The 26,131-nt window shown below is 41.1% G+C and overlaps 1 protein-coding gene across 1 annotated transcript; it reads right to left on the bottom strand.

The window, feature by feature from the left end:
* Window positions 1-1,147: 1,147 nt before the first annotated feature.
* Window positions 1,148-26,131, bottom strand: LMNB1 (lamin B1). The gene is made up of 13 exons (XM_075727101.1): window positions 26,087-26,131; window positions 25,334-25,455; window positions 24,324-24,782; window positions 14,000-14,156; window positions 13,029-13,154; window positions 11,820-11,990; window positions 10,162-10,287; window positions 7,599-7,819; window positions 6,419-6,644; window positions 4,062-4,166; window positions 3,505-3,624; window positions 2,674-2,787; window positions 1,148-1,433 (listed from the first exon to the last, which is right to left on the bottom strand). The coding sequence occupies exons 1-13, from the start codon at window positions 26,129-26,131 to the stop codon at window positions 1,392-1,394; spliced, it is 2,034 nt and encodes a 677-aa protein (XP_075583216.1). The 3' UTR covers window positions 1,148-1,391.

Genomic DNA, 26,131 nt, shown 5'->3' on the forward strand with positions numbered 1-26,131 from the left:
TAGGAAAAAAGCTAGGTTGGGTGGACCTTTCATTGCTGTAGTGGAAAACACCACATCAACTTCCAAAATTCTGGCCATGCATTTAAAAATACTTCCAGACTAAGATGAAGTTAACTATTTACAGTATTTCTAAGTTCCTATTTATGTTATTGTGCCATGCTTAAACTGCTCAACCTGGTATTTGTATGATGTAGTAAAAGCCAGTCCAGTAAGAACTACCATATGTGCAAAGACAATGCAGAAACAGTTATGCAACAGAGTTTGAATAAAGCTCTAAAGAACTAATTTTCCAAACATCAAGCTATGTTACCCATTATTTAGAAGAAAATTTTTACTAGTCAATTGCCACTGTTCCATTTACATGGACCTTTCGCCAGCTTCAAAGACTATCCGTTCCAAGTATTCAACACTCATTCAACTTTTAGCTCAGTTCTAGGAAGAAACAAATTCCAAAACCTTTACTTGATAACATCGTAAACAGAGATATTTTATTCAAAGCTTTTTCAGACATTAATGCAGAAAGGACAGAAAAACTTTCCACATTGACAAAATTACAATTGTTTTCCATACAAATGTAGACTAAAGCCCTAAAAGATTTGTTTTTTGTTCCTACAAATTGTAAACAAGACAATCCATAGTAAAACAGCATTCTATTTGTTAAAAAATCACATAAGAAAATTCAAGCTGGTTACACTATCTTAACAACACAACTAACATGTTTAACATGAATCCTCCTGCAGATTAAGAAATCTAAATGAAGGAAAAGAGTACCAAAATAAAGGAGTTTTACTGCATCCTTCATTCTCTGAGTGCTTACATGATCAGCTGGGCTACGTTCTTTTTTTGTTTTCATTTGGTTTTGTTTGCTGTTTTTAAAGTTTTTTTAAACAAAGCTGTTCTTTTCTATTAAAAGAAGTTTTATAGCCTTGATTGCGCTGTAGGAAAAAAAGTCTTCAGTACAAAAGAGTTCATAGTATCGAAAATGCATTCCCCTTCCCCAACAGCACCTAAATATAAAGAGGTAAACAGCAACTGGCTAGTCTAGAGTGACATAATCTAAGAAAATCGATCCCCAAAACAGTGGAATATTTCTATTCCAGCAAAGTTTCAATATAAAAAAAAAAAAAAAAGACTGGCATATAAATCTGAGGGACAGGGACATCATTTTTCAAACAGTACATTGTTCAGAGTCAACAATTCACATCCTGTGAGAAAGTTACAGATACTTCTTTTACAAAACTTCCTTTTCAGTGACAAAGGAAGTTAAGGCCATCAGACTCACAGGTTAAAAATTCACATACAGAAAATACAAAAATACGTTGTGCTTCCAAGAAGGCTCTGTTCTGTAGGCAAGGATTACCATGATTTGAGGAACCTGGCTGACTGGAAGTTTACATGATCACACAGTTTCTGGTAGATGTCCTTGGGCCTCCCTGTTATGAATAGAAAGAGTAATCTTTGAAAAAAGAAATTCAGCAGTAAAGATTTAGCAACTCAAAGTAATATACTGTACATTTTTAATATATGAAATTATTAGCCTGGCATGGTCTAAGCAAGAGTCAGCATGCAAAGCTGTACAACATCTTATCCCCTGTAAGTAAAGAAAGGACATCTAGCATTCCTTGAGAGGTCATGGAGGACAGACACCAGGAAAATACAACTTAAATAATTATCGTATTTGAATCTCAAGTCAAAAAGCATCATGGACTTTAAACAGGTGGTGAATACTGCAGGGAGCATATACAAGTATCTTGAGAGTTTTTATCTAAAGAAATCTAATCTCTCTGTAACATTTTTGTAAGTAAAGCTACTAAGACAGAAACCACAAAGGCAACTGGATGCACTTCGGTACTTTTGCATAACTGCAATAAAAACCCGATTCTATATTAAATGCCACAAAGTTAGGATTCAGTTATAGGCAAAAAACCATGGCTGCCAAAAAATACAATGTCCAACACAGCCAGCTCTCTCCACTTGTTGTCTGTTTACACATGCACATTTAATTACTGTTCAGTATTATGTTTTCTAATTGACATTAAGATACATACTTACTGAAATGTAGCAAAATTTTAGGCAAAGGTTTTTTTTTGAAGAACTGGTCAAAACAGTAAGGTAATGGATAAAACTCAGAATGTGAACTATCAAGTATGTTATATCTCTATTTTCCCTTATATTTCAAAACATTTTATATTGTCACTGCAAGTTCACACCTTTCCACTGCCTTCAGAGTTGCATTTCTTCAGTATGCAAGAGACATTTTCTCTGATAATGTCTTCAAATCTCTCATTCCCTCTACCAGAGAAAGTGAGAGATTTAAGTTCTCAAAACTTCAGGTAAATTTAGGTGTACCTGCTTAAGCCAAACTTGGCCTGGGGGAAATCTTATCAGGAACAGAGTTTAAGAAAACAAAAATCCCCAAATCTTTTAAGCTTTAAAACCTTGTTTTAAGAAAAATCTACTTCTCTCCATCAAGGGAATACGTGAAGTAGTATTTTTTTTGTACTGGTTTTAGTAACACAGCTTCACACTGTCATTAAGTTACTGATTAAACACAACAAAAATAAACAAACACCCACACCCAAACAGGTGTGATATTTTTCCAGGAATTCATGACTCATATATCCATTTTTTCCAACCTAAATAACCTTGTTAATCTAAAACAAGGTAAGATACCTGCTGGCAGTAAAGGTCTTCTTCCTCCACAGCTTCAGCTGCTGCTTCTTCACCTTCCTCCTCTTCCCCTTCACATATAGTTGTTTTAAACACAGTGCTTCTCTGAGCAACCTCCTGCAACAGAGTTTTATTTTTAAGACTTGACTCCTCTAAAGATCTGGTGCTAATCTACTTAGATTTTGAGAAATCAGAGTTCCAGCTGTTAGGAAAGCTACTTGTACAGCTTTTGTCTATATACTTTTCACGTACTGCTGTGCATAAACACCATTCATAACACCGTAGTTTTAAGTCTCTTAATCATAAAAAGTCTTTCTAACAAGACACTCAAGTCCTTCCAAAATTTGCTTTTTATATATTTAAATATTTTAATTGCAAGACGTCATAGCTACTGTCCTACCCAAAGTTCTAACTCCCACCTTAGCAGAATTGATGCCTCATTGCTTAAAGGGAGTTTCACTATCACATTCCCCACCCCCCATAAAAACACAGTTTTAAGGAAAACTGATTAGAGACAAATTACTGAAGAGTTTACTAAAACCTTTTCTTTTCAAAGCATATTCTAAGGCACTGCCCAATTCCTGGCATGAGGGCAATGTGCAAACAAGTAATTCTTCTACTACTTATACTCAATATAGGGAAAAAAATTTACACGCTTCAAATAGATTGCATTCCAAAATTGTGGTTAAGACAGACAGGGGTACAGTATGCTTGGTTGGAAAGCAAAAGGAGAAAACTTGACACATGAATGCACATGAGCAATGGTTCTACCTACATCTTTATAGGGGATGGCACCGCAGAAAGACAAGTTTAAACACATCTGAGGTACTTTACCTCTCCCTGAGAGTTTTTCAGTACAACTTTCACATCTTTACCAGTGCCCCAAGAATTCTGATTCTTCCAGATGAGGTCAGTGGGAGGGCTAGCAGCTACTCCAGCATTTGCAGCCCAGATCTGTTAGAAGAAGTGACACATGAGCGTTATTTGCTAGCCTTATACATTTCCACGTTATTTATTGAGTTAATGTATTCCATTTACGTGACACTGGTGAATCTCCTCCAGTTAAGAAAATACAAATCTCTGCCTACCTACTTCCAAAGTTTCTTACAATAAAACACCCCAATGTTTTTTCACGCAGAGACTTTTGAATATGTAAATACACCTCTTTATGGTCAAAATTACTGCTCCATATAGAAAGTAAGTTTCACAAAATGTGGCTCTGCCCGACTTCTTCCCAGCAATTGATACAACTAATGCCCAAGACAAATGTAGGTGATTATATTCTGAACATGTACATAGAAAGGACAAAACTAAAAACCTTGTGTATTATTGACATGCAGAAGTTGGCCTAAAGCCCATTTCATCTGAACATCTGAAGCTTGACAACTTACTGTAACAGTTTGGCCTGCCTTTAGTATGTATCTTGAGGTATATCTGTAACTAGCAGAAGTGTCTCCTATTTTTCGGATCATCTCCCAACCTCCCATAGGTTGATCCTAATAAAAAGGAGAAAAAAAATTTTCAATCAGCAGTCATTTTCTGTTACACGCATAGGATATTTTACATGTAAGGCCATGAGGGACATAAAATTTCTGTAAAAACATTTATTATCACTTGATCTTCAGCATGCAATTAGAATAATTTCAGTTAAATTTTTCTTGCCTCTTATTTCAAGTTAAACCTTAATACATCCTACTTTTCAGTTCTGATGTTGTATTAACTGATGTTTATAATTTACCTGAGTTTTGTTCTAACTTGGTCCAGAAAAATATGTAAATACTAAAATCCCCTTACAAATATATAGTACATTTTTTTGAAGCACAGAAGGACAAACAGGCTTCGTAGAAAACAAAATATTCCTGTCAGTCTTAAAATGTGTTTCTACATATGCACACCTCCCACTACATACTCCATTGCAAGACCTACATTTTTTCAATTATTTTTTGCCTACCAACTACTTGAAAAGCACAAGCAAATTTAATAGAAAAACACAGAAGTCATCATTACAGAATGACTATTTCAAAGCAAGAGTAGGTATTTTTTACATTCTGCCACCAACAGACAGTTTCCAAATTAAACAGTTGCCACTGGACTCTGAAAACAGACAGTTAAGATATCTAAAATAGACAATCTTATTTAATCTTAATGGATGCTGACATTCAGCTGGTCATTGCAACAAAACATACCATACTTAGAAGACTTTATATATTTTCTCTTTTTTTATATATATAAACTGTCAAACACTTGTGAAAATTTCTCAAGTACAGTGTATTACTCTGCACTACATCCATGACTACTGGTAACAGAACTGATGGTCCTTCCATGGAACAATGAAGGTGTAATTAAGTTAAATAAGGGGGGAAAACCCATGTGGTACACAAAGTGCATGGGGAGGGAGGAATCCCGTAAGCTTGAAAAACTCAAAAAGGAAAATAAATGGCACATCCTGACTCACTAGTAGTCTTTGATTTGTCTGCATTTAGTCATCTAAACGCTTGGCTGTCTAGACCAAGACAGTTGTCAAGGTTTCTTCCATTCAGTAAGTGAAGCCAGCACTCTCAGCCAACACCCCAGGCAGGTAATTAAGATACATATGTACCACTATCTGCAGGAGTCTGTCTGCCTCTTTGCTGATTAGAGGGGACTGAGACACCTGGAACCAGAATAATCTTTGTCATAAAACATCTAGATGAGCTGCCTTTTAGTGAAGGTAAAGGATCTGATGACATTAGACAAAGCCTATGTGCCACTGAAAACAAAGAATGCAGCTAACACTTCTACACACAGCTGAGGCACAGAAAGCACAGGAGAAGGCAGGAATTACTTAGACCTTCTCCGAAATCAAGGCTGCAAGAAATTAGGTCTTGTAATTCTGGTGTCGTAATGAGTCAATGCTGAATTCTCTCTTCTCCCAGACAAAGGATTTAAGAAATTATAGTCCCTCCAAACCCTCCTGCAATGACTCACAGAACTGTACACAGCATAGGACTTTTTTTCTTAAGCAGAAATAAGTAATATCGGGGGGGGGCACGGGGGAAATGTACTGAATATAACAGCATCATTCCGAGGGCAACACATGGAAAAGTCTTGATTATTACTCAAATGAAGTGCCCTTTGATAAATAAGAATGTGTGTTCCCCCCAATACAAACTCCACCCTATTCATAGAATAATCTGAGTAGCCGTAATAAAGATGCCTTTGGCATGGGAACTGCGGGCTCATAAAAACTGTGGATGTGGCCAAGGAAGAAGGAAAACTATGATTTAGAGAAAGCTATATGCATGTACAAGGGACACAGGAAATTAATTACATTTAGACATTTATTTTGCATCAGCATGTGTTTCTTTTGGGCTTTTTAATGCAGACAAAGTTCTTAAAAGGCTTCTGAAGTAGCCTAATGTCTGCTTGCACTATTTCCTATCAGTGACAATGTTATCTCTAAAGCTTTACAGGCAGATCACTTGCAAGGCAGAACTCTGAAGAGTGATACAACACTTTGGTGGGTGGGCAACCCAGCAATAAAATGATTGCTATGAAAAGCATTAAAAATCATTAGGAAGAAGTCATCATCAATCCAGAACACTGTATGAAAGCTTGTTTTGCAACACACTAGTTTTAGTGCCATCTCTGATACAGCATGCTTTAGCTGCAGGGTCAACATGAAGCTGGAGGGCTGAAAGGGTGCTAAGGAAACGTTCTACCTCTAATCAGCCCATTGTAAAATTGTGGTATGTGTGCATTTTCAAACCTGGTCAGAGGTGTTCTTTAAGCGGATGAATTTTCCATCAACATCTATCTCCTCAATAGAGACACTGCCAGTGGCAGAAGCCGAGTGGGAAATGCTAACACTGCTGCTGGCTTCAGATTCCTCCACATCAATCCTCTTCCTCTTCCCTCTGGTTGTACGCACACTACGGCTCGAGGAAGCCCGTGAAACTGTCACTCGGGAAGATGGGCTTGGAGAAAGTTTCAACCTGTATTGAAGAAAGGATGAAATATGCATACATCACATTTCATTTTTTCCACCTTTTTTTTTTTTTTAAAAAAAGAAACTTTCTTCTTTTCTCCTCTTCTTCCCATAGAATTATATAGCAAAAAGGTAGACCAATGTAGTAAACAAAGCATGTTACATGAAAAAGTGAAGCTTTAGGTACTTTTTGAAGAACTGAATAAAATATTGTCAAACAGCTGATTAATGCTTTTGGAGCATAGAATACTGATGGATTACTACACTAAGATCATAAAGGCATCTCTATGCATGTGTTAGACTGCATTCCTGGGTAGATGGAACAAGTAAAGAAAAAACTCTTAGGGGGGCTTAAACCATTGTAGGAAATCTATGCAAAAACCCAATGGCACAAGAGCTTTTGCTGTTTCATCCCCACACTTGAGAGGAATCAGCGTGGACCAATAGGATGTCATTCAGGAAACAGTGAAATATCGAACTACTTTAAGTGACAGCTGTGACTTATCAGGCAAAAATTCTCAATGTTGCTGAACTTTGGGGTCAGACATGAAAGATGCAGCTAGCTGATAAACTGGGCAATCCTAACATACTACTTTATTAAAATTCTTCTACACTTAAAGGAATTTGGCTAACAACTAAATAACCCTGTAATTAACTCTGAAAAAGAATATTAACCATGGCACCAAACAGACCTACAAATGACAATTCATTACATCCTCAGTGCTGAATCTTAATAGAAGAATGGCATCTGTTCCCTTGACAGCTCTTGGTCTGATACTCAAGCAGCTTGGTCTCATGGAGACTTAGAAGTCAAACAGGAGGCGGCAAAAACAAACAGTGCCTTGGAAACTGTAGTAAAGCACATGAAAAATGCATTCCCCGTAAGAACTGACTTAACAGAGCATAAGACAGGTAAGGGAAGCACACAGATAGCAGCATTTGTTGCAACATTCTTTCATACCTCTCCTCTTCACCCTCCAGCAATTTCCGGTATGCATTGATTTCCATATCAAGTGCCAGTTTAACATCCAGAAGTTGTTCGTAGTCACTCAGCTGCTCCTGCATCTGATCTCTTATCTCTGCCACTTCCTTCTCTTTCTCAGACAGCATTTTGCGACAGTTTTCCCGTTCCTTGGCCAAGCTCTCTTCAAGCTCTTTCACTCTATCTTGCCATGCTCTAGACTAGAAAGCATTGAAAACATCAGTGGTACAAAGGAAAGCTCATCCAAACCTCCATGCATACTGCTATTCAGGTGACATGGAATTCAAAACATCAGGTTAAGCATCCTCCCACTTTTCTGAATTCAAACTCACCCATATTCAACTTCCTGTCTCTACCTCACCTACTACAAACATAACACCTTAAGTTCCAATGAAACACATGCTTTGAAAGACAACTACTCACTCCATTTTTCTGAGATCTGAAGATATGTTACTACACCTGAATTTACTCAGTCAAGAAAAATCAAGCTTAATAGTCAAACTGTTTAAGACGTGCTGGACAGGATACAGAATCAGAGTGCTCAGTGTATTTCAGATCCTGTGGTAAGTAATTGCTCTTTAGCTTTTCAGATGTCTACTTCCTGCTTCAGTTTACTGCTGCAAATTCTGAGCTCTGGGAGGAAGTTCTTCAAAGGAATAGGGGTGGTTGTCAGTGAAAGCCTGTCTGCCTATTATCAAAGCCCTCAAGGCTTGCTGAGGGTAAAGTGCTAAGTGTTCCATGAAGAAAGCTACTTTGTGACATACTTTAAAAATCACATAAAGTCAGTAGAACTTAATATTGTACATGCAGAACAGAATGCTTATCAAAGAAAGGCCAAATGATGACAGCTTTAAGGCGTACTTTCCCTGAGCATGCTTTCTTCTGTTTGATAGTCTCTTGAGAGTCTTTTAATTAAGGGACAGACACAGGAACCAATGCCCCACAATCACCCTATCTGGTTAAGTCACCAAGTTTACTATGCAGGCAGTCTACTTAGGAAGTCATCATAGCCCAGAGACAATGAAAACAGGTAGTCTAAAAGCCTGATGCAGAGGACCAGTGTAACTGGTTGACAATGTTAAGAGTCAGATAAGGAATTTAATAAAAGCAGTTGAGTGTCACATGGAAGATCCCAGTGGAAACTACTACAGAGCTCAGTGTTGGTAACTCAAACCAGACAAGCATCAGTGATAAGAGCGTTGTCTTCTTCCAAGAGAACAAAGCTAAAGTTAGTGCTAGCAAATTGAAAACAGAACTCTACTGGTTGACATTGCTAGCACTACCAAAAACACCAAAAAATACACATACAGTAGCATAATGGGGTTTTTGGTGGACTGTTACAAACAAACTGGCAGAAGTTGATTTTGGTAGCCCTGAAGTTAACATCCAACACTTCTGCAAATTCAGAATTCAGAAGCAAATTCTCTGAACCTAGCTGTCACTCCCAAGTAAGCAACAGAACACAGGTAATTAACTGAAGAAAAAAAAAAAACACTCGGAAAAATCTGTTGACTGAACCACCATAAGATGATGGTAATCTAAAGGCAGAAATAAGATCTAAATAGACAAAACTCTCAATTCCATTCTTGTGTGACCTCATGTACATTCATTACATCACCTGATCTTTTCCAGAGACTAACTTGCCTGTATAACAGGAAAACTGGGAAGACTCATCTGCCAAGTTATAATCTACTGTACAGAAGGAATACAATTAAAAGTGTATCACAGAAAGGATCAAAGACAAATATTACTAATATTTTATATTTTTCAAAAAAAGTTTTGTTGCATTTTCAACCGATTAGTAAGCTACAAAAGCCTACTTCAGAACCAACTCCTAATATTTCTCATTTTCACTCTAGATTTTCTACTGCAGTGCACATGACATTACTCCCATCAAATAAGCTAGTACTGAACATACAGTTTGCCATAGGTTGTGTCATACTTCTTTGGGTGTGACCTATGTGCTCCGTGATCTAAGTATAATTAGTTTCTACTCAAGACCCTACTCTACAAATGCTCAAGTACAGTTATTTGATGTATTCTCTCAGTCTCATATTTCCTCCTAATACTGCTAAGATCACTTTTTTTTTTTTTTAAGAGCAAGTTCTAGATGCAAACTGGATCTAGGATGAAAAGAGACAGACAGAAACTGCATATTCCAGTTCTGGCTCTGAATGTTGCTTTGTGGAATCCTATGCTAGGCTGTGCAATTACTACAGAACAAAACTAAATTGCTTAGAATGTCAAGAACTTTTAATACAGAGCTCTTGTCTAAAATTGCCCCATCTATCTGCAAAAGTTTCCACAAAAGCCAGTTAACAGTACTGCCTTTCAAATACTCACTCTGTAGCAGGATACTGCACAAAAAATTCAGCTTTGTCGAAAGGAGACATTAAGAAATTTTAAAAAGTACAGAACAGTAAAACAGAAGACAAATTCAAGTCACAATGCTGAACATACAAGTTAAGGGAAAGAAAGTCCTTTAACATAAAAATCAACAACTGTAATCAGCAAGACTGATGGGTCATGAACAGCTTGTTACCTCTTTCTGAATGCTGGCGAGATGGGAAGACAGATTATCAATTCGTACGCGGCTTTCATTCAGTTCTTCTCTTACCAAGTTGGCTGCAGAATTACTCATTTCAGAGGACAGTCTAGCATTCTCAAGCTGCAGTAGATCAAGTGAAGACATCAGTTAAGACATCAGTTTCAAAGTAACTTTTATTAAAAGAAAAATGAGTCACTAAAAACCACACACAACACTAAGCCGCAAAGTTCCTCTCTGCAGCTCTAACGCAACAAACCATCTCTTTCTTTCAGGGTTAAATATGGTGGCTCACTTACCATGCTGGATTGCTCTACCTGAAATCACAGTTTTCCAAATATTTATTCTAGGATTAAAAATTTTAAAGTTTTCCTTGTAGGCATTACTCAAGTTGGACTGCTAAGCTCAGTTTTCATAGTTTCCATGCTGGCCAATGTTTCGTTTTATGTATTTAATTACTGTAGTACTGTTTTTGAGTATGCTTAAACAGAAGCAGCAGCTAAACTGAAATTAGCAATTCTCAAAAAACAGGCAAACTCTTAACTGTTTAATTAACTGTTTAATTAACTCTGTTGATTTTCAGCCAACATAAGCAAATTGGTAATGTGCCTTCAGATTACAGTACTAGTGGCATGAGTCACTACTGCTTCATTCTACCACAACTTAAAGCTCAAATAATTTTTTTAAATTGCCTGCATCTTTCCTGCTGAATACTACCACATCCACTTGAGCCACACCACAGACTTATCACTGAACTTGTAGTTGCAGATAAAATGTAACCTAAAAAAAATTTCAAATAAGAGAGTCCAAAAATACAGAAATAATATACCTGAAGAGAGGGAACAAGAAAGCCTCAATTATTAAACGATTTTCAGACTAAAAAATATAAAAAACATTATTTTTGGCCAGATCTTGTTTTAAATAAGTTTTTCCAAGTCAGGCTGAAGCACTGAAAACAAGCAACTGCACACTGTTAAGACTGTAAAGACTGAAAACTATGCTAATAAATTCAGTTTGTATCAACTTCTCTGCTGTAACATCCCACCTTGTTTTTAAAAATACTAACTGCAGCAAGTATAACCACAAAAACCAGGTTCAACTGAGACACCAGGATCCCTCCTGACAGAAATGCTGAATCATAGTAGAGGAAGGAAATTATGAAGTATAACTGATTTCAGCTTGAGCATGCTTCCTCTCTAGAAGAGTGAAAAGCAGAAATCGTCGGGTGTGGTAAGACCTCCACATGTTTTGTACAGGGTCAGAGGACTCAGGATGCTGTCTTCTCAGCAAGCCCTATTATGAAATAATTTTTATACAAAACATGGGACACCTTATTGATCATCAAGACTATGTTACAGCTAATACGTAGTAACACATGAACTTTTCTTGAATTCTAGTAATCCCAGTACTAATCACTTTTTCCCCCACAGTTCACCTTCACATGGTGCTTCTTACTCTTGTATTATTGTACTTCCTGAGGATTAAACCTGCTCCCAAAGTGAGACCTCAAAATGCAAATTCACATTCAAAAGCATGCTCATTTTAAACCAAGCTCCACAATAAAATCCTCCAAAATGCAAGTAATTAGGGTATCTTCCCATTAAATAAAACAAAAATAAAGTACATCAGACAACTGTATGAAAGGATGTTCTCACTTTTGTACAGTAAGTCTGTTCAAGTTCATCTTTGTACAGCTTCACTTGTGCATCATGCTGCTGTCTTATTTCCATAAGGGCTTGGGTCAGTTTACGTTCATATTCAATTTGACGCCCAGAATCAACCTCAACTAAGCGAGTTTCATGTTTCCTTCTTGTTTCATTGATCTCCTAAGAAAAAGAGAAAAATAAGATAACATTCAGTAAATATGACACAAACCAAGTTTTAGAAGACTATCTGCTGTGTGGAGAGCAATACGGATTTTAGCTAGCCTTCACAACCAGCATTAGTTTGTTTGACACTGAAACTTTCAATAGAAACACATGGCCATTTCCACAGTCTGATCTGCATAGTACCTCATTTTGCAAAAGCCAGTCATTGAAATAAAAGCTAGCATACTGTCAGCATGCAAAGTCGTATTTCCTTCTGAGAGCTGTCTGCATTTTCAACAAATACACCTCAATGTGATTAGATTTCAGAAATGCATCTCCCCCTTTCTTTAGCTATCTTCTGTGCTTGCACAAAATGAAAGTACTGTGAAATTAAACAGTCACTTTCACTAACCAGCGTTTTCTGGTTTATTTATATGCTTGCCAGTGGTCTCTGGAAAAAAGGATTCCAACAACATGAACAAAGCTGAAAATACAACTAGCAAGGAAATGTGCACATGGAACAAAAAGACAGTATGGTTAGGCACATTTGTTACTGCTCTAAGATTCCTCTTGGAAAGCCTCAAGTACTACAAGTGAAAGGGAGCATGGCAAGAAAAAGCTCTAAAAGACAAATATTATTCAAAAGCATCCTATTAGAAAGTTCTGAAATTAAAAACCAGTACAAGTCCATAGCACCTGTTTGAGTGTCCCTCTCCACTTTATTTCTCACAAAGGGATTACGTGAGAAATTATTAACCTACTTTCTCATTACTATGAAAAAGACATGTACATTGCAATACCATGGGCAGAATTTAACATGAAACACAATACATGAAACTATTATCACAACAGCTCTAAGTTAACATCATTTTTCCTATAAAAAAAGGTTGGAAATCTTCCAGCTAGAATAGAGGTAAACCCTGCTCTGAGTGGGAGTTCAGACCACATGACTTCCTGAGGTCCCTCCCAACCTAAATTATTTTAGTATTCTAGAATGACCCCCCCAGTTGTCTTCTTCCCTTTAAAAATACAAATTCCTGAGACTAAAGCATTTACCTCCTCATACATATTTTTACGGAATTCCAAGTCCTCAATGAGACTCTGACAACGGTTTTCAAGATCCACCTTCAGTAAGGTTTCATTTGCAAGCTGTTCCTTGGCAGCAGCTAAAGAAACTTCAAGCTTTAAGCAAAAGAAATAAAAGAATCAACACAACAATGATTATGTAGCAGAACTCACATAACACAATGATCTCAGCTACTTAGAAGTACAGCTAACTACATGTTATGGTTGAACTCCATAATCAAATCCAATACTTACACCACCAATGTCTTTCCCCCACCTTTTGCAATTGCTTGCACAAGTAAATTCTAGATATTTCACATAAAATGCTACTTATCAATTTTCCTTACAAAGTTTCAGTTTTTCTACATGGCAAATACCAGTTTCCTGGTCTCCTCAACTCATCCTTTTGAGGTGGTGTTGCTTAAGATCACAAATCACGTGTTTCAAAGGGTTAACAAAACTAGCACAAGACTTTTCTTTCCCCTCTTTGTTCTATCAGATACGGAGAAGATTGAGAACCACATGCAGAACCAAAAGGAGGGCAAAGAGAATCACAAACTGCTACTTCTAAGTTATTCATTATCTGTATTGGTGAAGTCTAAGCTCTCCCCCAAAACAGTTTTACAATATGTCACGTTTATTTTGACTCTTGACCTGCTTGCTTTCTTCAACATAAGTACCGTCCCTTGCAATTTCAGAGTCTGCAATTTTAAAAGCACTCTTCCACCATTCATGTTTATTAATAAACTGAACAGTACTGAACACAAACACCTACTCAATATTACTTCCAATGTTGACAGTGAACCACAGTTTGTTCTGGTTGTGACTGGATGACAGGTTTGCAGCCATTTTTTGGCTACAAAGTTGCATTTTACCAGAATGACAGCTCTTTCTGTTCATGTATTATATATAAAAAACCTAATATGCTGACAGAAGCTTGATCATTAAATATTTCTTCTCACCTGTACAATCTGATCTTTTAAATCCTCAACTTCTCCCTCCAGACTTTTCTTATCACCAAGGGCTGTGGCCAGTGCAGCTTCTTTAGAACCGAGGGCTGCTTCGAACTCTCTAAGTTTGACTTGGGCTCCATTAAGATCAGATTCCTTTTTTGCATAGCTGGAATAAATCAGAGAAAGTGGTAAGAAAGTTGAGAAATATCCCCAAAGTAGATTGCTGACTAATAAAACAAGGTACAATCTGAATCTTAAATTTGAGAGACACCCAACAATAATATTTGGTCTTGGCTTAATTTAATTTAAATCAACTCCTTAGTTCTGCTTTCTCATCTGATACAGCAATATATTAATATTTTTCTTGGGGTGTAGAAATCTAAATATAGGGGAAACAGAGTGTCAAACAAGTCTGAAAGACATACACAGAAAGGGGAAACTGTGTGTTTATTAAAGGCACCTCTTGTTTTCTTCTTAGCTAGCCACTCTAAAAATGTCCTACCTTCACCAGAATCTTAATAGGAATAAGTAAGTTCTCCCGTCAGAAGGCTCTTTTCATAGGGTGGAAACAAGTAAATTATTTTCATTGCCTTTTGTCCACGCAGGAACTTGTGCAGATCCACTGTCTGGACTGCAAATAGCCCATTTCCAATTAACAGACCAATTTCTCAATGAAAATGGATGTTCACTATCCATAAGCCAGTCCTCCATAAGCAGAAGCTGCAGCATGGCAAACTGCTTTGCAGCACCCTTTGAATCATACCTAATGGCAAAGTTCCACAGATCTGAGGAAAGATACCCAAATCCTATCTATACAATATTCTGTGCCATCACTGAAACTGCACTGGTGCAGACATACAGGTGTCTTTAAGAAAGCAAACACACAGGCTTTTCAAATTACCACTCAAATCAGTTTTTGTGTCTACACAGGCAGTCAGTTTCTAGGGTGTATTCCCTAAAACAGCATATGCAAACAAAGTCAAATGAGAGAAATAATGTCACATAACACAAACCCACACTCTTCAGCCTAAATTAATTATTCACAAATAATGCTGCAACAGGCCACTATCAAAAATAGGGGAAAGAAAAACCATACTCAGGAATCAAAATGACTGCTGACCTTTAGATGGCACAAGCATCTGTGTTTAAACATGTAACAGAAGTTCTTCCACCTTGAAGTTGATTCTTTTGCTCTCTGGGATACCCACATTTCTCTATTAGGGGCAGTAGCATACAGAAGTTCTAGATATTTACAGTCAAAACTATGAACTTTTTACAGGAACAGAGAGATTCAGGCTCAGTAACACAACAGCTAGCACATTCTTCTTCAGTTTTCACACTTCTTTTTGCAGAAGTGAAAAAAAACAGAATTCACAACACTAAACTGAGAAGACTGAAAACTGGATAAAGATTCCTAACAAGAAGATTCAAAAGTGTTAAAGCATTGATACATTCACTACTTTTTCAATCACTTCCCTGCTTATAAGAAACAATAGCAAAGCTTCTCAGCAAAATGAGACTAATGTAAAATCAACACACCATTTTAAAAGGAGAGACTCTCAAATTTAAAAGATGCTTTTCCAAGATTACATGCAAGCACATGCAATTAACATCGTGCTCAAAAGAGGTGTGTTCACAAAGGCTTGCAAAAAACCATCTGTAGAAACAAAATTAATGTTTGGATGTTTTAGCACCACAGCCACAAGATGGCAGGCTTTACATAACAGACTTCGCACTAGCTAATCCCACTGCCCTTGCGTAACACCATGCTTGCCAAAGCGGTAGGCTACAAGAGCCTGCAACACACACACTCTTCTATACTCAATTTTTTTTTTTTATTTCTGCTGTGCAACACTATCCAATCCCTCCACTGCAGTTTATGTGCCACTTCTTAGACTCAACAGTTCAGAGCAGTTGGGTCCACAGCTCAGACAAAAGCACAGAATTTAGGTTTTGGCCATGTGGGCTCCTACTTCCAGCTCTGTTGTCCACTGGAGACCTCTGTCCTGTCCCTCCCCTCCCACTCAGGCCTGTAGGAACTTCAGCACGCAAGGAAGCTGTACAGCAGAGGAGGAAAAAGAGAGAAGGAAAGGTGTCTTGCTATGGTACATCTGTAGGAAAAATCTCTCCATCACCTGTTGGGAAGTATGAGTGCCCACATCAGGCCTTTGTTGTTTGATCACTGCTGGAGAAAGCTTTATTCAAAACACGGAGAAACAGTTTCACACAGGCTCTCTCACAAGACTCCATGCTGAAACCAAGCCTATCAGGCTGGATCCTGAAACTAGAAGTCACACATACACAGGGCCATAGTGTGCCACCCCACACTCCACCCCTAATTATCCTGGACTCCAAAACAGGAAGACTCCCCACATACCTAAAAGTTACTTTGGTTTTTTAACTTTTTAATGCAAATACCTCTGCCAATTACAAACCAGTAGGCAGCTGAGAAGAGAGCTCTTGCAGTTGGGGCAGCAGAGAAAGAGATGTATAATATGGACTAGCAACGACAATACGGTTAACACCCAATATACTACCTGTACCACTAAAATAGGCATTACCAGTTAAGTTACATCAGCACAAAGTACGTTCCTTGCTTGTTTGCAACAAGATCGGATTTGAAGCCATCCTATAACTGAATGCAACTGAAGTCACAGAAGGCGGGGTGGGGGGAAGAATAAAAGTTAAGCACTATTAGTTGTTAGTGTTATGAGTTGTCTCACTATGAGACAGTTCATCCAAACACATTCTCAGAAGGAAAACAGAAACTGGAGCTCAACACTTCAAACGCTGAAAACCAGAAGAAAACTCAGCAACTCAGCAGTGTCATCCCAGCCCTAAAGGAATATCGGAAAGAAGTGAAACAAGATCAGAAAAACCTCTGTGAATTTTAAAACCAAACACCGAATGTATGCAACATATACTTCACCCTTACACCTAGTAATTCTTTACCAGGAATAACTTCAGCCTCTTGACAATAGCTAGCTTCTTCCTCCACAGAAAGCCAGAGCTACATCTCAAAACAACAAATAAAACTCAAACACCTTCCTGTTGTAGTGTTCAGAAATTAGCCAGAATTGTACTCCTTCAAGGAGTTTGGCTCACAAAAGAGAAATAAAAGCAAAGGAATAACTGCTGACTTGCATCTTCTTCAAAGAAGCAGCTTGGTTTTCTCACTTTAGACTTCAAAGGGTGGGTCGTCTTATCCATGGAATTGTCACTTATTTTAAAATAGTGTCGAACTAGGATCTGCCCAAAAAAAGAGCCAGTTCCCACTCATTTTCACTGTACTTCACGGAAAACTTGCACTTCAGAAACTTAACCCACAACATTTAACTCACATAGACACTATGGAGTGGAAAGAACTCAGTCACATTCCTACCTAGCATTACCAGCACAGCTCTCGCTAATGGGAGTTGCAGCCACGTATACTTTAGAAATGGCTTAGCACATACCACAACGGAATAATGCAATTTGTTTTCCCCAATACACTCCAACCACTCAAGCAACCTGACAGCAGTAAGCATTCCACAGTGCCATTCTCAGGGGTACAAATAACCCTGACAGCTGCAGTATATCTGCCCAGCTCACCATTAAACAAGCTAATTTCTCATAGCAGATGAAGTCTAGCTGAGGCACAGATTTCTAAGCAGGTTAATTTGCTCACCATTCCCAAAACTTGATCTACTCTGCTTTGCAGGTTATTAACTCACACACAACTATAAGGTACTGTGGTTGTGTCTGTTTACCTGCACTACCTCATTTAAAGCTAATTGAAAGCTCTCAGATACAGATACCAAGGGGCAATCACTGCTTTGGTAAGATTACTTGGACCACTTGGTTTGCAGTTCAGTGAAATGGCCAAGTCATTGAATAGCTCACAAAGAGGCCAGCTCCCTTTTCACTCTCTTGCACAATCACCCTTCTTCCCTCAACCCTGAGGTTCATGAAATAACCTAGAATTTCCTGTAGTCTCCTTAGATTTGTTGCTAAGTTAGTAGAAAAGCCATGCAGGAAAAGAGATAAAAATAATTTTCTTCCAGTTTAATAAGTTGAACTGGCCTTCTGGAGCCAGACAAACCACACACCTAGTGCAACATAAGCAGGAAGGCTGCTCCTTTCAGTCAGTAGCTAGATCTCAGGTGTAATTTAAAGGTCAGTTTCAAAGGAACAAGTGCAGGATGCCACCACCCTACAGGAGATTTTTCATAACCTCCCACACCCACTCACTCATTTCTGCCAGTACTTACACAGCCAGATCACAGAGCTAAGCATTACCAACATTAACCAAACCCTCCTTCAAAAACATTGGTTTTCAGCCAATTCATGACATATACACAAGTCTTGTAATTCATGATAATGTAGCCTATATTTACATCCATATAAAATTACATGTTATGGCACATTGAGCTGGTTTTCCACTCCAGTTGTAGAGAAATATGAAAATCAAAAAACAAACTATAGCCATTAATGCTTTATCTTTTGTTTAGCTAGCAGTTTTCCATGTTTTTTCCCCCCTATGGTAGACAAAACCATAAGGCTATGTTTTGCAAGGAAGTGATTTACAATATAATTTACAATACAAGAAACATCTGTCTAAAAGCATTCAAGTTTTTGTATATAGATCAACATGACAGTAAGAGTAATTGGGCAAGCTTGCCTTTCCTGTAAATAAATATATGTAAATTGGTTTCAACTTGTCTCATGTCACCCATTTAATTTAACTGGAGACAGTTGCTGAGCATTTGAAATCAACACTAAACATACATCATCTCTGGCCACTTACTGCTCAACAGCGACCCTTCTTGAAGGGCTCAGTCAACCATGTGAATCCCACTACTCTAACCAACAATCTAGGCAGAACGTTTACACACAGTGCATACATACATTTGAGACCACCTTTAACCCTACAGCAATTCATTCCTTGCATTGTTACGTCCTACACTGCATGGAAGACACTCTTAGATAGCTTAAGTTATATTCTTACATTTCAGTTGCTTAAATTATTGTGCAACAAGTTAGTCACTCCCCTCCTTACTTCTCTATCACTGTTCTGATGTGTACTGTAGAGAGAGCACCCAGAGATTTCAGACTAAAACTCAGCAGTTCCCCAGCCACCAATCTTCAACTCCCTTCCTGAGATCACCTACAATAATGAAAATATGCTTTGAAAAATTTCAAGTCAGCTTCCTCAAAACAATTCCTCTAGCTCATTACAGCATACCACAAATGCACCATGGGAAACCCTGGAACAGCTGTTACAACTTTGCTTGCATTAACACAACATGGTTCTTCTGAGTAGCTGCTCAGGGCACCAGCTGCAGAGTGCCACACACTTGCACAGTAATTCAAGCCACAGGCTGATACCAAGCTATTACTGATATTTATTTTACTGCGTAATCTCACCGCAGAAATTAATTTCAGAATATAGATGAGAAAGACGACCAACTGAAAATACAAAGCAAGAGAGCCAGAGAAATAACCTCTTAAACATTAAAAATTTACCACAATTACATTTACTATAAATGCTTGCACTCTATAAAAACACTTGATGATAAACAATGACCATTATATCCTTTACCAATAGCTTCAATAAGCTACATAATTTCCTTCAAAGTTACTACAAAGTTACTTTTATCATATTTTATCATATCTCTCTTACAGGAGAGCAGATGTACTTCAGCATTGGAAAACTGCCACAGTGAAATCTCAGCCTGCCAAAGACAAATGTAAACAAGGAGTTTCCTAAATGAACTAGCATTAACACCAGCTCATGCTTCCTTAACAACACGATTACCTCACATGAGGGATGAGAATACAGACAAGTCCAGCTGGGGATTTTGACCTGCTGTACACTTAAATAAGCCCCTGTAACCAACATTCACCTCACCAATGGAAGTCTATCCTGAAACTTGACCCATAAGCAGACCAAGTAACTCAATAGTAACAGTAAGCCTGACTTACTGAACTGCTCTTGTTCAACATTACTAGGTGACACAGCTGTGTCAAACTTCACAATGTAAATCGTTGTTACATTAATTGCTCAAGTTACACATCAGGATTTTTCCTCCACCTCTTGGCTCTACAGTACTCCCTGGTTTGCAGCTATTGCAAATAATGAAAGCATGATACACTTCAACTCAAAAGCAGAAACTTATTCCGGTCTGTAGAACGCTGGAGTGATGGAGCAATTCAGAACTCTACTCTTGTCTCTGCCACTTAAGTGATGACATCATGAAATGCCTAAGGATCATGTCTTTCACTACTTTGCCTGCACCGTCTACTTAGCTCTTTTCTCAAGGAACACAAAATCTGCAGTAGTCTGAAGTCCCAGCCAAAGCCATGCTGCTCTGTTGTAGAAAGGGCACTTTTACCTAAAGTGAACAGCTAGGAGTCTGGTACTAATTGCACCATCACACACTTTAAAACTTTAGCTGAGGATCCACTATTTGCAGGCAACTACCCAGTTTTGCCTTCATTATTCATGAGCAAGTACGGTAGTGGGAAACCCATTTGCACAGTTTTTCTGTGTAACGTTAAAGCTTACACGCCCAGAACGCCTTTAGTCCTCCACTCACAGACAGATCTTCGCTGAAGCCATAATTCCTCACCTCACTATCGTCAATTTGAATCTAATGATAAACTGATACCCCTATTTGAAAGGGCTGTCTCCATAGTAGCCTAGCTACCAGCCACAGCCATCCTGCCATAAACAGTGATGAAGGCAGCACACTTGTGAATCCCAGGCAGCACACTTGTGAATCCCAGCCGTTCTCCTGCACCACTCTCTCAGGCCAACAGTGCCTGTACTACAGCATGGTGAACAGGATCACAGCCGGTTTTCCAGCCAGATCAGTTTCTCAATTCAGCTGTGCAGTCACACAACACAGAAAACAGGTGGTTATGGAAGCAAGAGCAAGGATCCTGAAGTTCCCAAGTCCAGTTTCAATTAGCAGCATGAGCTTAGGTTGTTGAACTACTGCTCATGTCTCCTACAGCCCTTGAATGAAGAAACACGGCAATCACAATTGAGCATACTATTTAAAGGAAGGAAGGAAGTAGAGGGATGTCTCTATAACAGTTATCACCAATGGAAAAGCATACAGTGAAGTCTTGCCTAATCAGGAAAGAAAAAATGAACTGGAAATACTGTTGAATCAGTAAGTTCTCCCAATTCTTTCATAAATTAGGGAAGATACAAGATCTCCCTCTTCTCTACCACCTAAGAGCCATCCAAGAGTTCTATACACCTAAACTCAAAAGTACACGGATTTTTTTCCACAATACAGTCTTGAGACAAGAGATTTATTTTGGCTTATCTCCATTCTCCCCATCACAAGCCTCCCCTGACTTTCACAATCATGCATATCATTTCCCCATCCCTTCCTCAGAGCAGAAACTGTGATTTTTTTTCACCTCGCTTTTTTCCCCCTAGTTCTTTAAGATTTGAAATATCAAGAGAAGCCTTCATATTTACTTAGCTATAGAAGTACCCACTGCGTGGCAGGCACTCCAGAAGTAGAGTATGCAACAAGTCCACTATATATAGCAGTATCAACTACAGAAACATATGCAGTTTGTCTTGAGGGATTAAAAATGTGAACAGAATAAGTTTCTGGCACTTAAATTCAGGAAATCACACCATATATATGAGACCGAAGTCAGAAAATCAGAGAATCCAACAAGTAGGCGACTGGGCCTTAAAATTCATTTTGATAAAGAAAGAATAAGAAAAGTCCTACAGCACTCTGAAAGTAATTAGAAGCTTGAGTTTGATGCAAGGGACTGAAAGATGATGACTGGTATAAAACAAATGGATAAAGCACTTCAGAAGAATATTGCACTAACTAGAGAAAGCAGAGTTGCCTTCCCCAGTGTCTGGGGAAACAAGACCACCACCTGCAAAAATACTCAGATAGCACAGGAAGGCCAACTAGACCATGAATCATTTTGCCCAACTTCAGCCAATTAAGTAGTGAATCATCTATGCTCCTTCCACAGACCCAGGACATCTTGAAAGCAATTTCTCCTACCATTTACCTCCATTAACTCTAAAGGGAATCAAATACCTAGCCACCATTAATCTAACTCTTATGATGTGGCCACCAGTATACCTAAGCCAAGCAAACAGTTTGCAACTTACCAAACAACATAGTCCCAACTCGGCCCACTTCTCTCCCTTGCTCTCAGTCACCTCCTATATGCAAGTCCTGGTACTTCTCTATTGACAGAAAACTAGCTCAGCAGAAGCAAGCATCTTTCTGCCATTTTAATGGTCTACGTTAGCTAGCTGAACAACCAAGCCAACAGCCAGAACCATAGGTAGGACAGTGATGGGAACATATGGCACTGTCTGCTTCTGCAACAGCACACTGCTAGATTGGCTCAGCTGTGCATTCACCAGCAACCTTTCACAACCAAGGGTAGATGAGATGAATCTCACTCCGATGACAAGGATGAGTATTTGGCAAAGAAGGGCAAGATAAGGTTTACTTTGCAAGAATCTAACAATAGCACCAAACGTGCCAGAGAGCTCCCCGTTTTTTTCAGGTGGCTCTGTTAGCCAGATCCAAACTACTACAATTACTCTACCCATATTTAAACTAAAGGCAGTACTTAACACAACACTGCACTTCAGCTTTCTGAAAGGGCAAGGAAAATTCTGTTAAAAGAACACACATTCTCACCTTGCAAACTGAGATCTTTATGACTACCAGTACTCCTGTGCGCACTTGTGCAAAGTCTTTTAAGAGTATTTTTGTCAGGTTTTAATATGACCAAACAGCTTTAAGAAGGAAGCCATCAGGGAACGTCCTCCAAGTCAGGTGGGGAAAAAAACCCCAAACCCACAACTTTGCTCTTTTTTAAGACTTTGTAAGTAGAATTACAGATAAGCTTAGATATCCATCTTAAAAATACTTAGGAAACTACATGCCATAGTAAGGTCTGCCACCAAACAACAATAGCCACGCACAAGTTTATGTACATTATAGTAGCCTTAAATAGCATTAAGTGTTTGTTCTCCTAAACTGTTCAGGAGTTCCTGTCCTGAACTATAATCTGTATTCTGTGGTGTACAAAGAAGATTTGTTTGAGATGGGTATCGACAGACTATCAGGCAGTAAGACTTCACTCTTCATAAAAGGTCATAGCTGCAGCACAAGAGCAGTTCCCTGCCTTTCCCCCAAATCACTGGGGTTTTGCCAAGTATCACATCACAGGAAAATGTAAATGAGAATATGAAGAACCTCCATGTTCACATTAAGTGCCCCGATTACAGCCACAGAAAGTGAATCTACTATGGACTGCATTTTGTGGACATCCTCCACACACACACACTCTTCTGAGACGCTGACAAGACAGTGCATCTTCCTCCATAAAGTCACCAAGAGATGGAAATTTCTGGTTCAACTTTCAAGTCAAGTAATTTTGGTGCCTATCTGCAGCTATACCGTGCGTGCCCTATCACTATCAATAATCTCTTTGATGCAAGACCTTCATGGGGCACCAAGAAGTAACCACAAGAACCAGACTCACTAATTAGAAGCTCATGGTTTGTTTTTTAAATAACAAGTTAAGATCCCAAAAGATATTGGAGCTGTCTGCACACACACAAAAACATCAATGTGCATGAAATGAATGTGCATGCATGAAATATCTTTTTCATCATGAAAAATGAGGGCTGAGAGCGTATTTAACCGAAAATCAAAATTAACAGGCTATACAACGGTAGAACAAGATCAACAACTCTGCTCTTCTTTTCCTTCCCCAACATCAATCCACTGACAAACTTTGTCCTGAAGCAGCTTAAGCCTTACGGAGAGAGTCGTCTGTCTGTACGGGAGCGGTGAGGGGGTCATCCCGTCTCAAACCCCGCAGCCCTCCAACCTCAATTCTGCGAGGGTGAACGCGGGCGAAGTTCCGCGGGTGCCACCAAGGCCGCTCCGGCCGGGGGGGCTTGCTCTCCGGAGCGATGGGCACAGGGCGGCGGCCCTCCGGCAGCCGGGGCCCCAGCCACCGCCTTCCCCAGGGGCGCAGCTGGGGGCCGGCGGGCGCGGCGGCGCAGGGCGGCGCGCCGGGGGCCGGGGCCGGGCCCGCCGCGGGGGCCGGGCCGCCGCTTCCCGCCGGGGCGGGGCGCAGCAGGGCAGCGCTGCCGCTCGCTCATTCATTCAAAGCCGAGGCGGCCGCCGCAGCCGCCGGGCTCTCCCCGCCCTCCCGCCCGGGCGGGAACGGCCGCCACGGCGGGCACCGCGCAGCCCGGCCGCCGGCCCACCCGTGCCCCCCACCCCCGCTCCCCCAGCGGCGTCCGCCCCCCGCCCGCCCCCCCGCTCACCTGCCCAGCAGCTGTTCGTGCTCCGCGCGGATCTTGCCCAGCTCGATCTGCAGCTTGGCCCGCTCCCGCGCCGTGTCGTCCAGCACCCGGCGGGCGTCGGCCAGCTCGGCCTCATAGACCGCCTTCAGCCCGCTGACCTCGCGGCCGCGCACCTCCTCCCGCTCGCTGGCCTGCAGCTGCAGGGCGCTGTTCTCCGTCTCCAGGCTCCGCACCTTGTCGATGTAGACGGCCAGGCGGTCGTTCAGCTGCCGCAGCTCCTCCTTCTCCCGCAGCCGGGAGAGGCGCGTGGGGCTCTGCGCCGTGGCGGCCGGCGAGCCCCGGCCCCGCGGCCCCAGCGGCGTGGCGAGCGGCGTGGTGGCCGCCATGGCGAAGCGGAGGGAGGGACGAGCACGACCCACGGGGGAAGCGGAGCGGGAAGGAAGGAGGCAGGGAGGGAGGCCGGGCGGGAGACGCCGCGGCAGTTAACCGGCCGACAGCAGCGGTCGGGGCGGGGGCCGAGCCGCGGGCGGGCGGGCAACGAACCAGCCGCCACCGTCTCCCGTGCAACACCAACACTGCCGCACCGGCTGGCTGCGCGCCGCGATCCAATATGGCCGGCGCCCGCCCAGCCCCGCCGGCCCGCGCCCCCGACCCTCCGCCGCCGCCGCCCACGTGACCGGCCGCCGGCCAATCGCCATCCGAGGCGGGCCGGGCGCCGCGCTCCGCCGCCGGCTGGAGACTAAATTCAAAACCCGCCACCGTCCGCAACTGTCAGCGGGCGCGCGAGGGAGCCAGGCCCCGCCCCGCCCCGCCGCGCGGCTGAGGCGGCCCGGGCGCCGCCGCCCCCTTCTTTGTTGCCGCCTCCGGCTCCGGACAAAGGGAGCCGGACCCCGGCTCCGGGCGGCCGCCCTGAGGCCCCCCCCCCCCCCCCCTTCCCCCGCTCCGCGCCCGCGGGGTCCCCCGCGGGGTGGGGGAGTGACAGCCGCCGCCGCGCTGTCCCCTCGGGCGTCCCTCCGCCGCCCCCCCGGTACGAGACAGGGTTCCCTAAGGCCGCCGGCCTGCGCCCCCCGGGGCCCGCGGCCCTCGCCTCGCCGGCCTGCCAGCGACTGCTCGGCTCGGGGGAGGTGTTCTCGTTCGGCAGTGCAGCTTCTGGCTACGATAAAATAAGTGATTTTGCTGCGCCAGACATTCCCCGATCCCAAATTTACTCTTCCCCCGTCTGTAAGCTGCAGGCTGTAATCGGAAAACGATGCTTGGCTCCTGATCCTGCCAGTGCCTGAGCGCCCGGTTTTAAGTTGCCTCGGATGAGTACTCTCTCAGTATTCGAAATGCAATTATTCAGATTCAGCTCAAACCAGTTTTTGGTGTTAGCTTTTGAATATTCCTAATCTGCCTCCTGAAGGTTTATTGCCAGTGGGATGCCTTGTCCTTAATTACAAGTCGAATGTGAATTCTTCAGGAGAAGTGTGAATCCTTCAGTGCTGCAAGTGCAACGGATGAAAAAGCCACATTCACCCCTGTGGAACCGAACCCGCTGAAGGTCTGGTTTGTGGCTTTTAAATCAGCACTATCCTTTCACAAGCGATTAAGTAGGCTGCATCTTCTGGAGGTCGGTTTACATAAGGACTGCTGGGCATTGTCGGCTGGGTGTTAGGAAGTAGAAACTGGAAAGAGGAACATGGTGAACAGTTCAAAGTGTCGATTGTAAACCCAACTGTCTTTCTCACAGGAATTCCTGTAGAGAGGGCTTGTCAGCAGGAAAACACTGATTTCCCCCTACTTACACTTCCTTGAGGTCTTTTAGTAAGGTTCCTTCTAGAACGAGCCAT

This window comes from Pelecanus crispus, chromosome Z (assembly GCF_030463565.1).
Source record: "Pelecanus crispus isolate bPelCri1 chromosome Z, bPelCri1.pri, whole genome shotgun sequence".
Lineage (NCBI taxonomy): Eukaryota > Metazoa > Chordata > Aves > Pelecaniformes > Pelecanidae > Pelecanus > Pelecanus crispus.

What these genes read in the sequence shown, in the direction of transcription:
- LMNB1 (XM_075727101.1), bottom strand. Translation starts at nt 26,131, where the DNA reads ATGGCTCGTTCTAGAAGGAACCTTACTAAAAGACCTCAAGGAAGT. An exon ending in AGGCAGGCCAAACTGTTACA is followed by an intron (nt 3,625 to 4,061) that starts GTAAGTTGTCAA and finishes TTCTTCTAACAG; the next exon opens with ATCTGGGCTGCAAATGCTGG. An exon ending in AAGACCTTTACTGCCAGCAG is followed by an intron (nt 1,434 to 2,673) that starts GTATCTTACCTT and finishes TATTCATAACAG; the next exon opens with GGAGGCCCAAGGACATCTAC.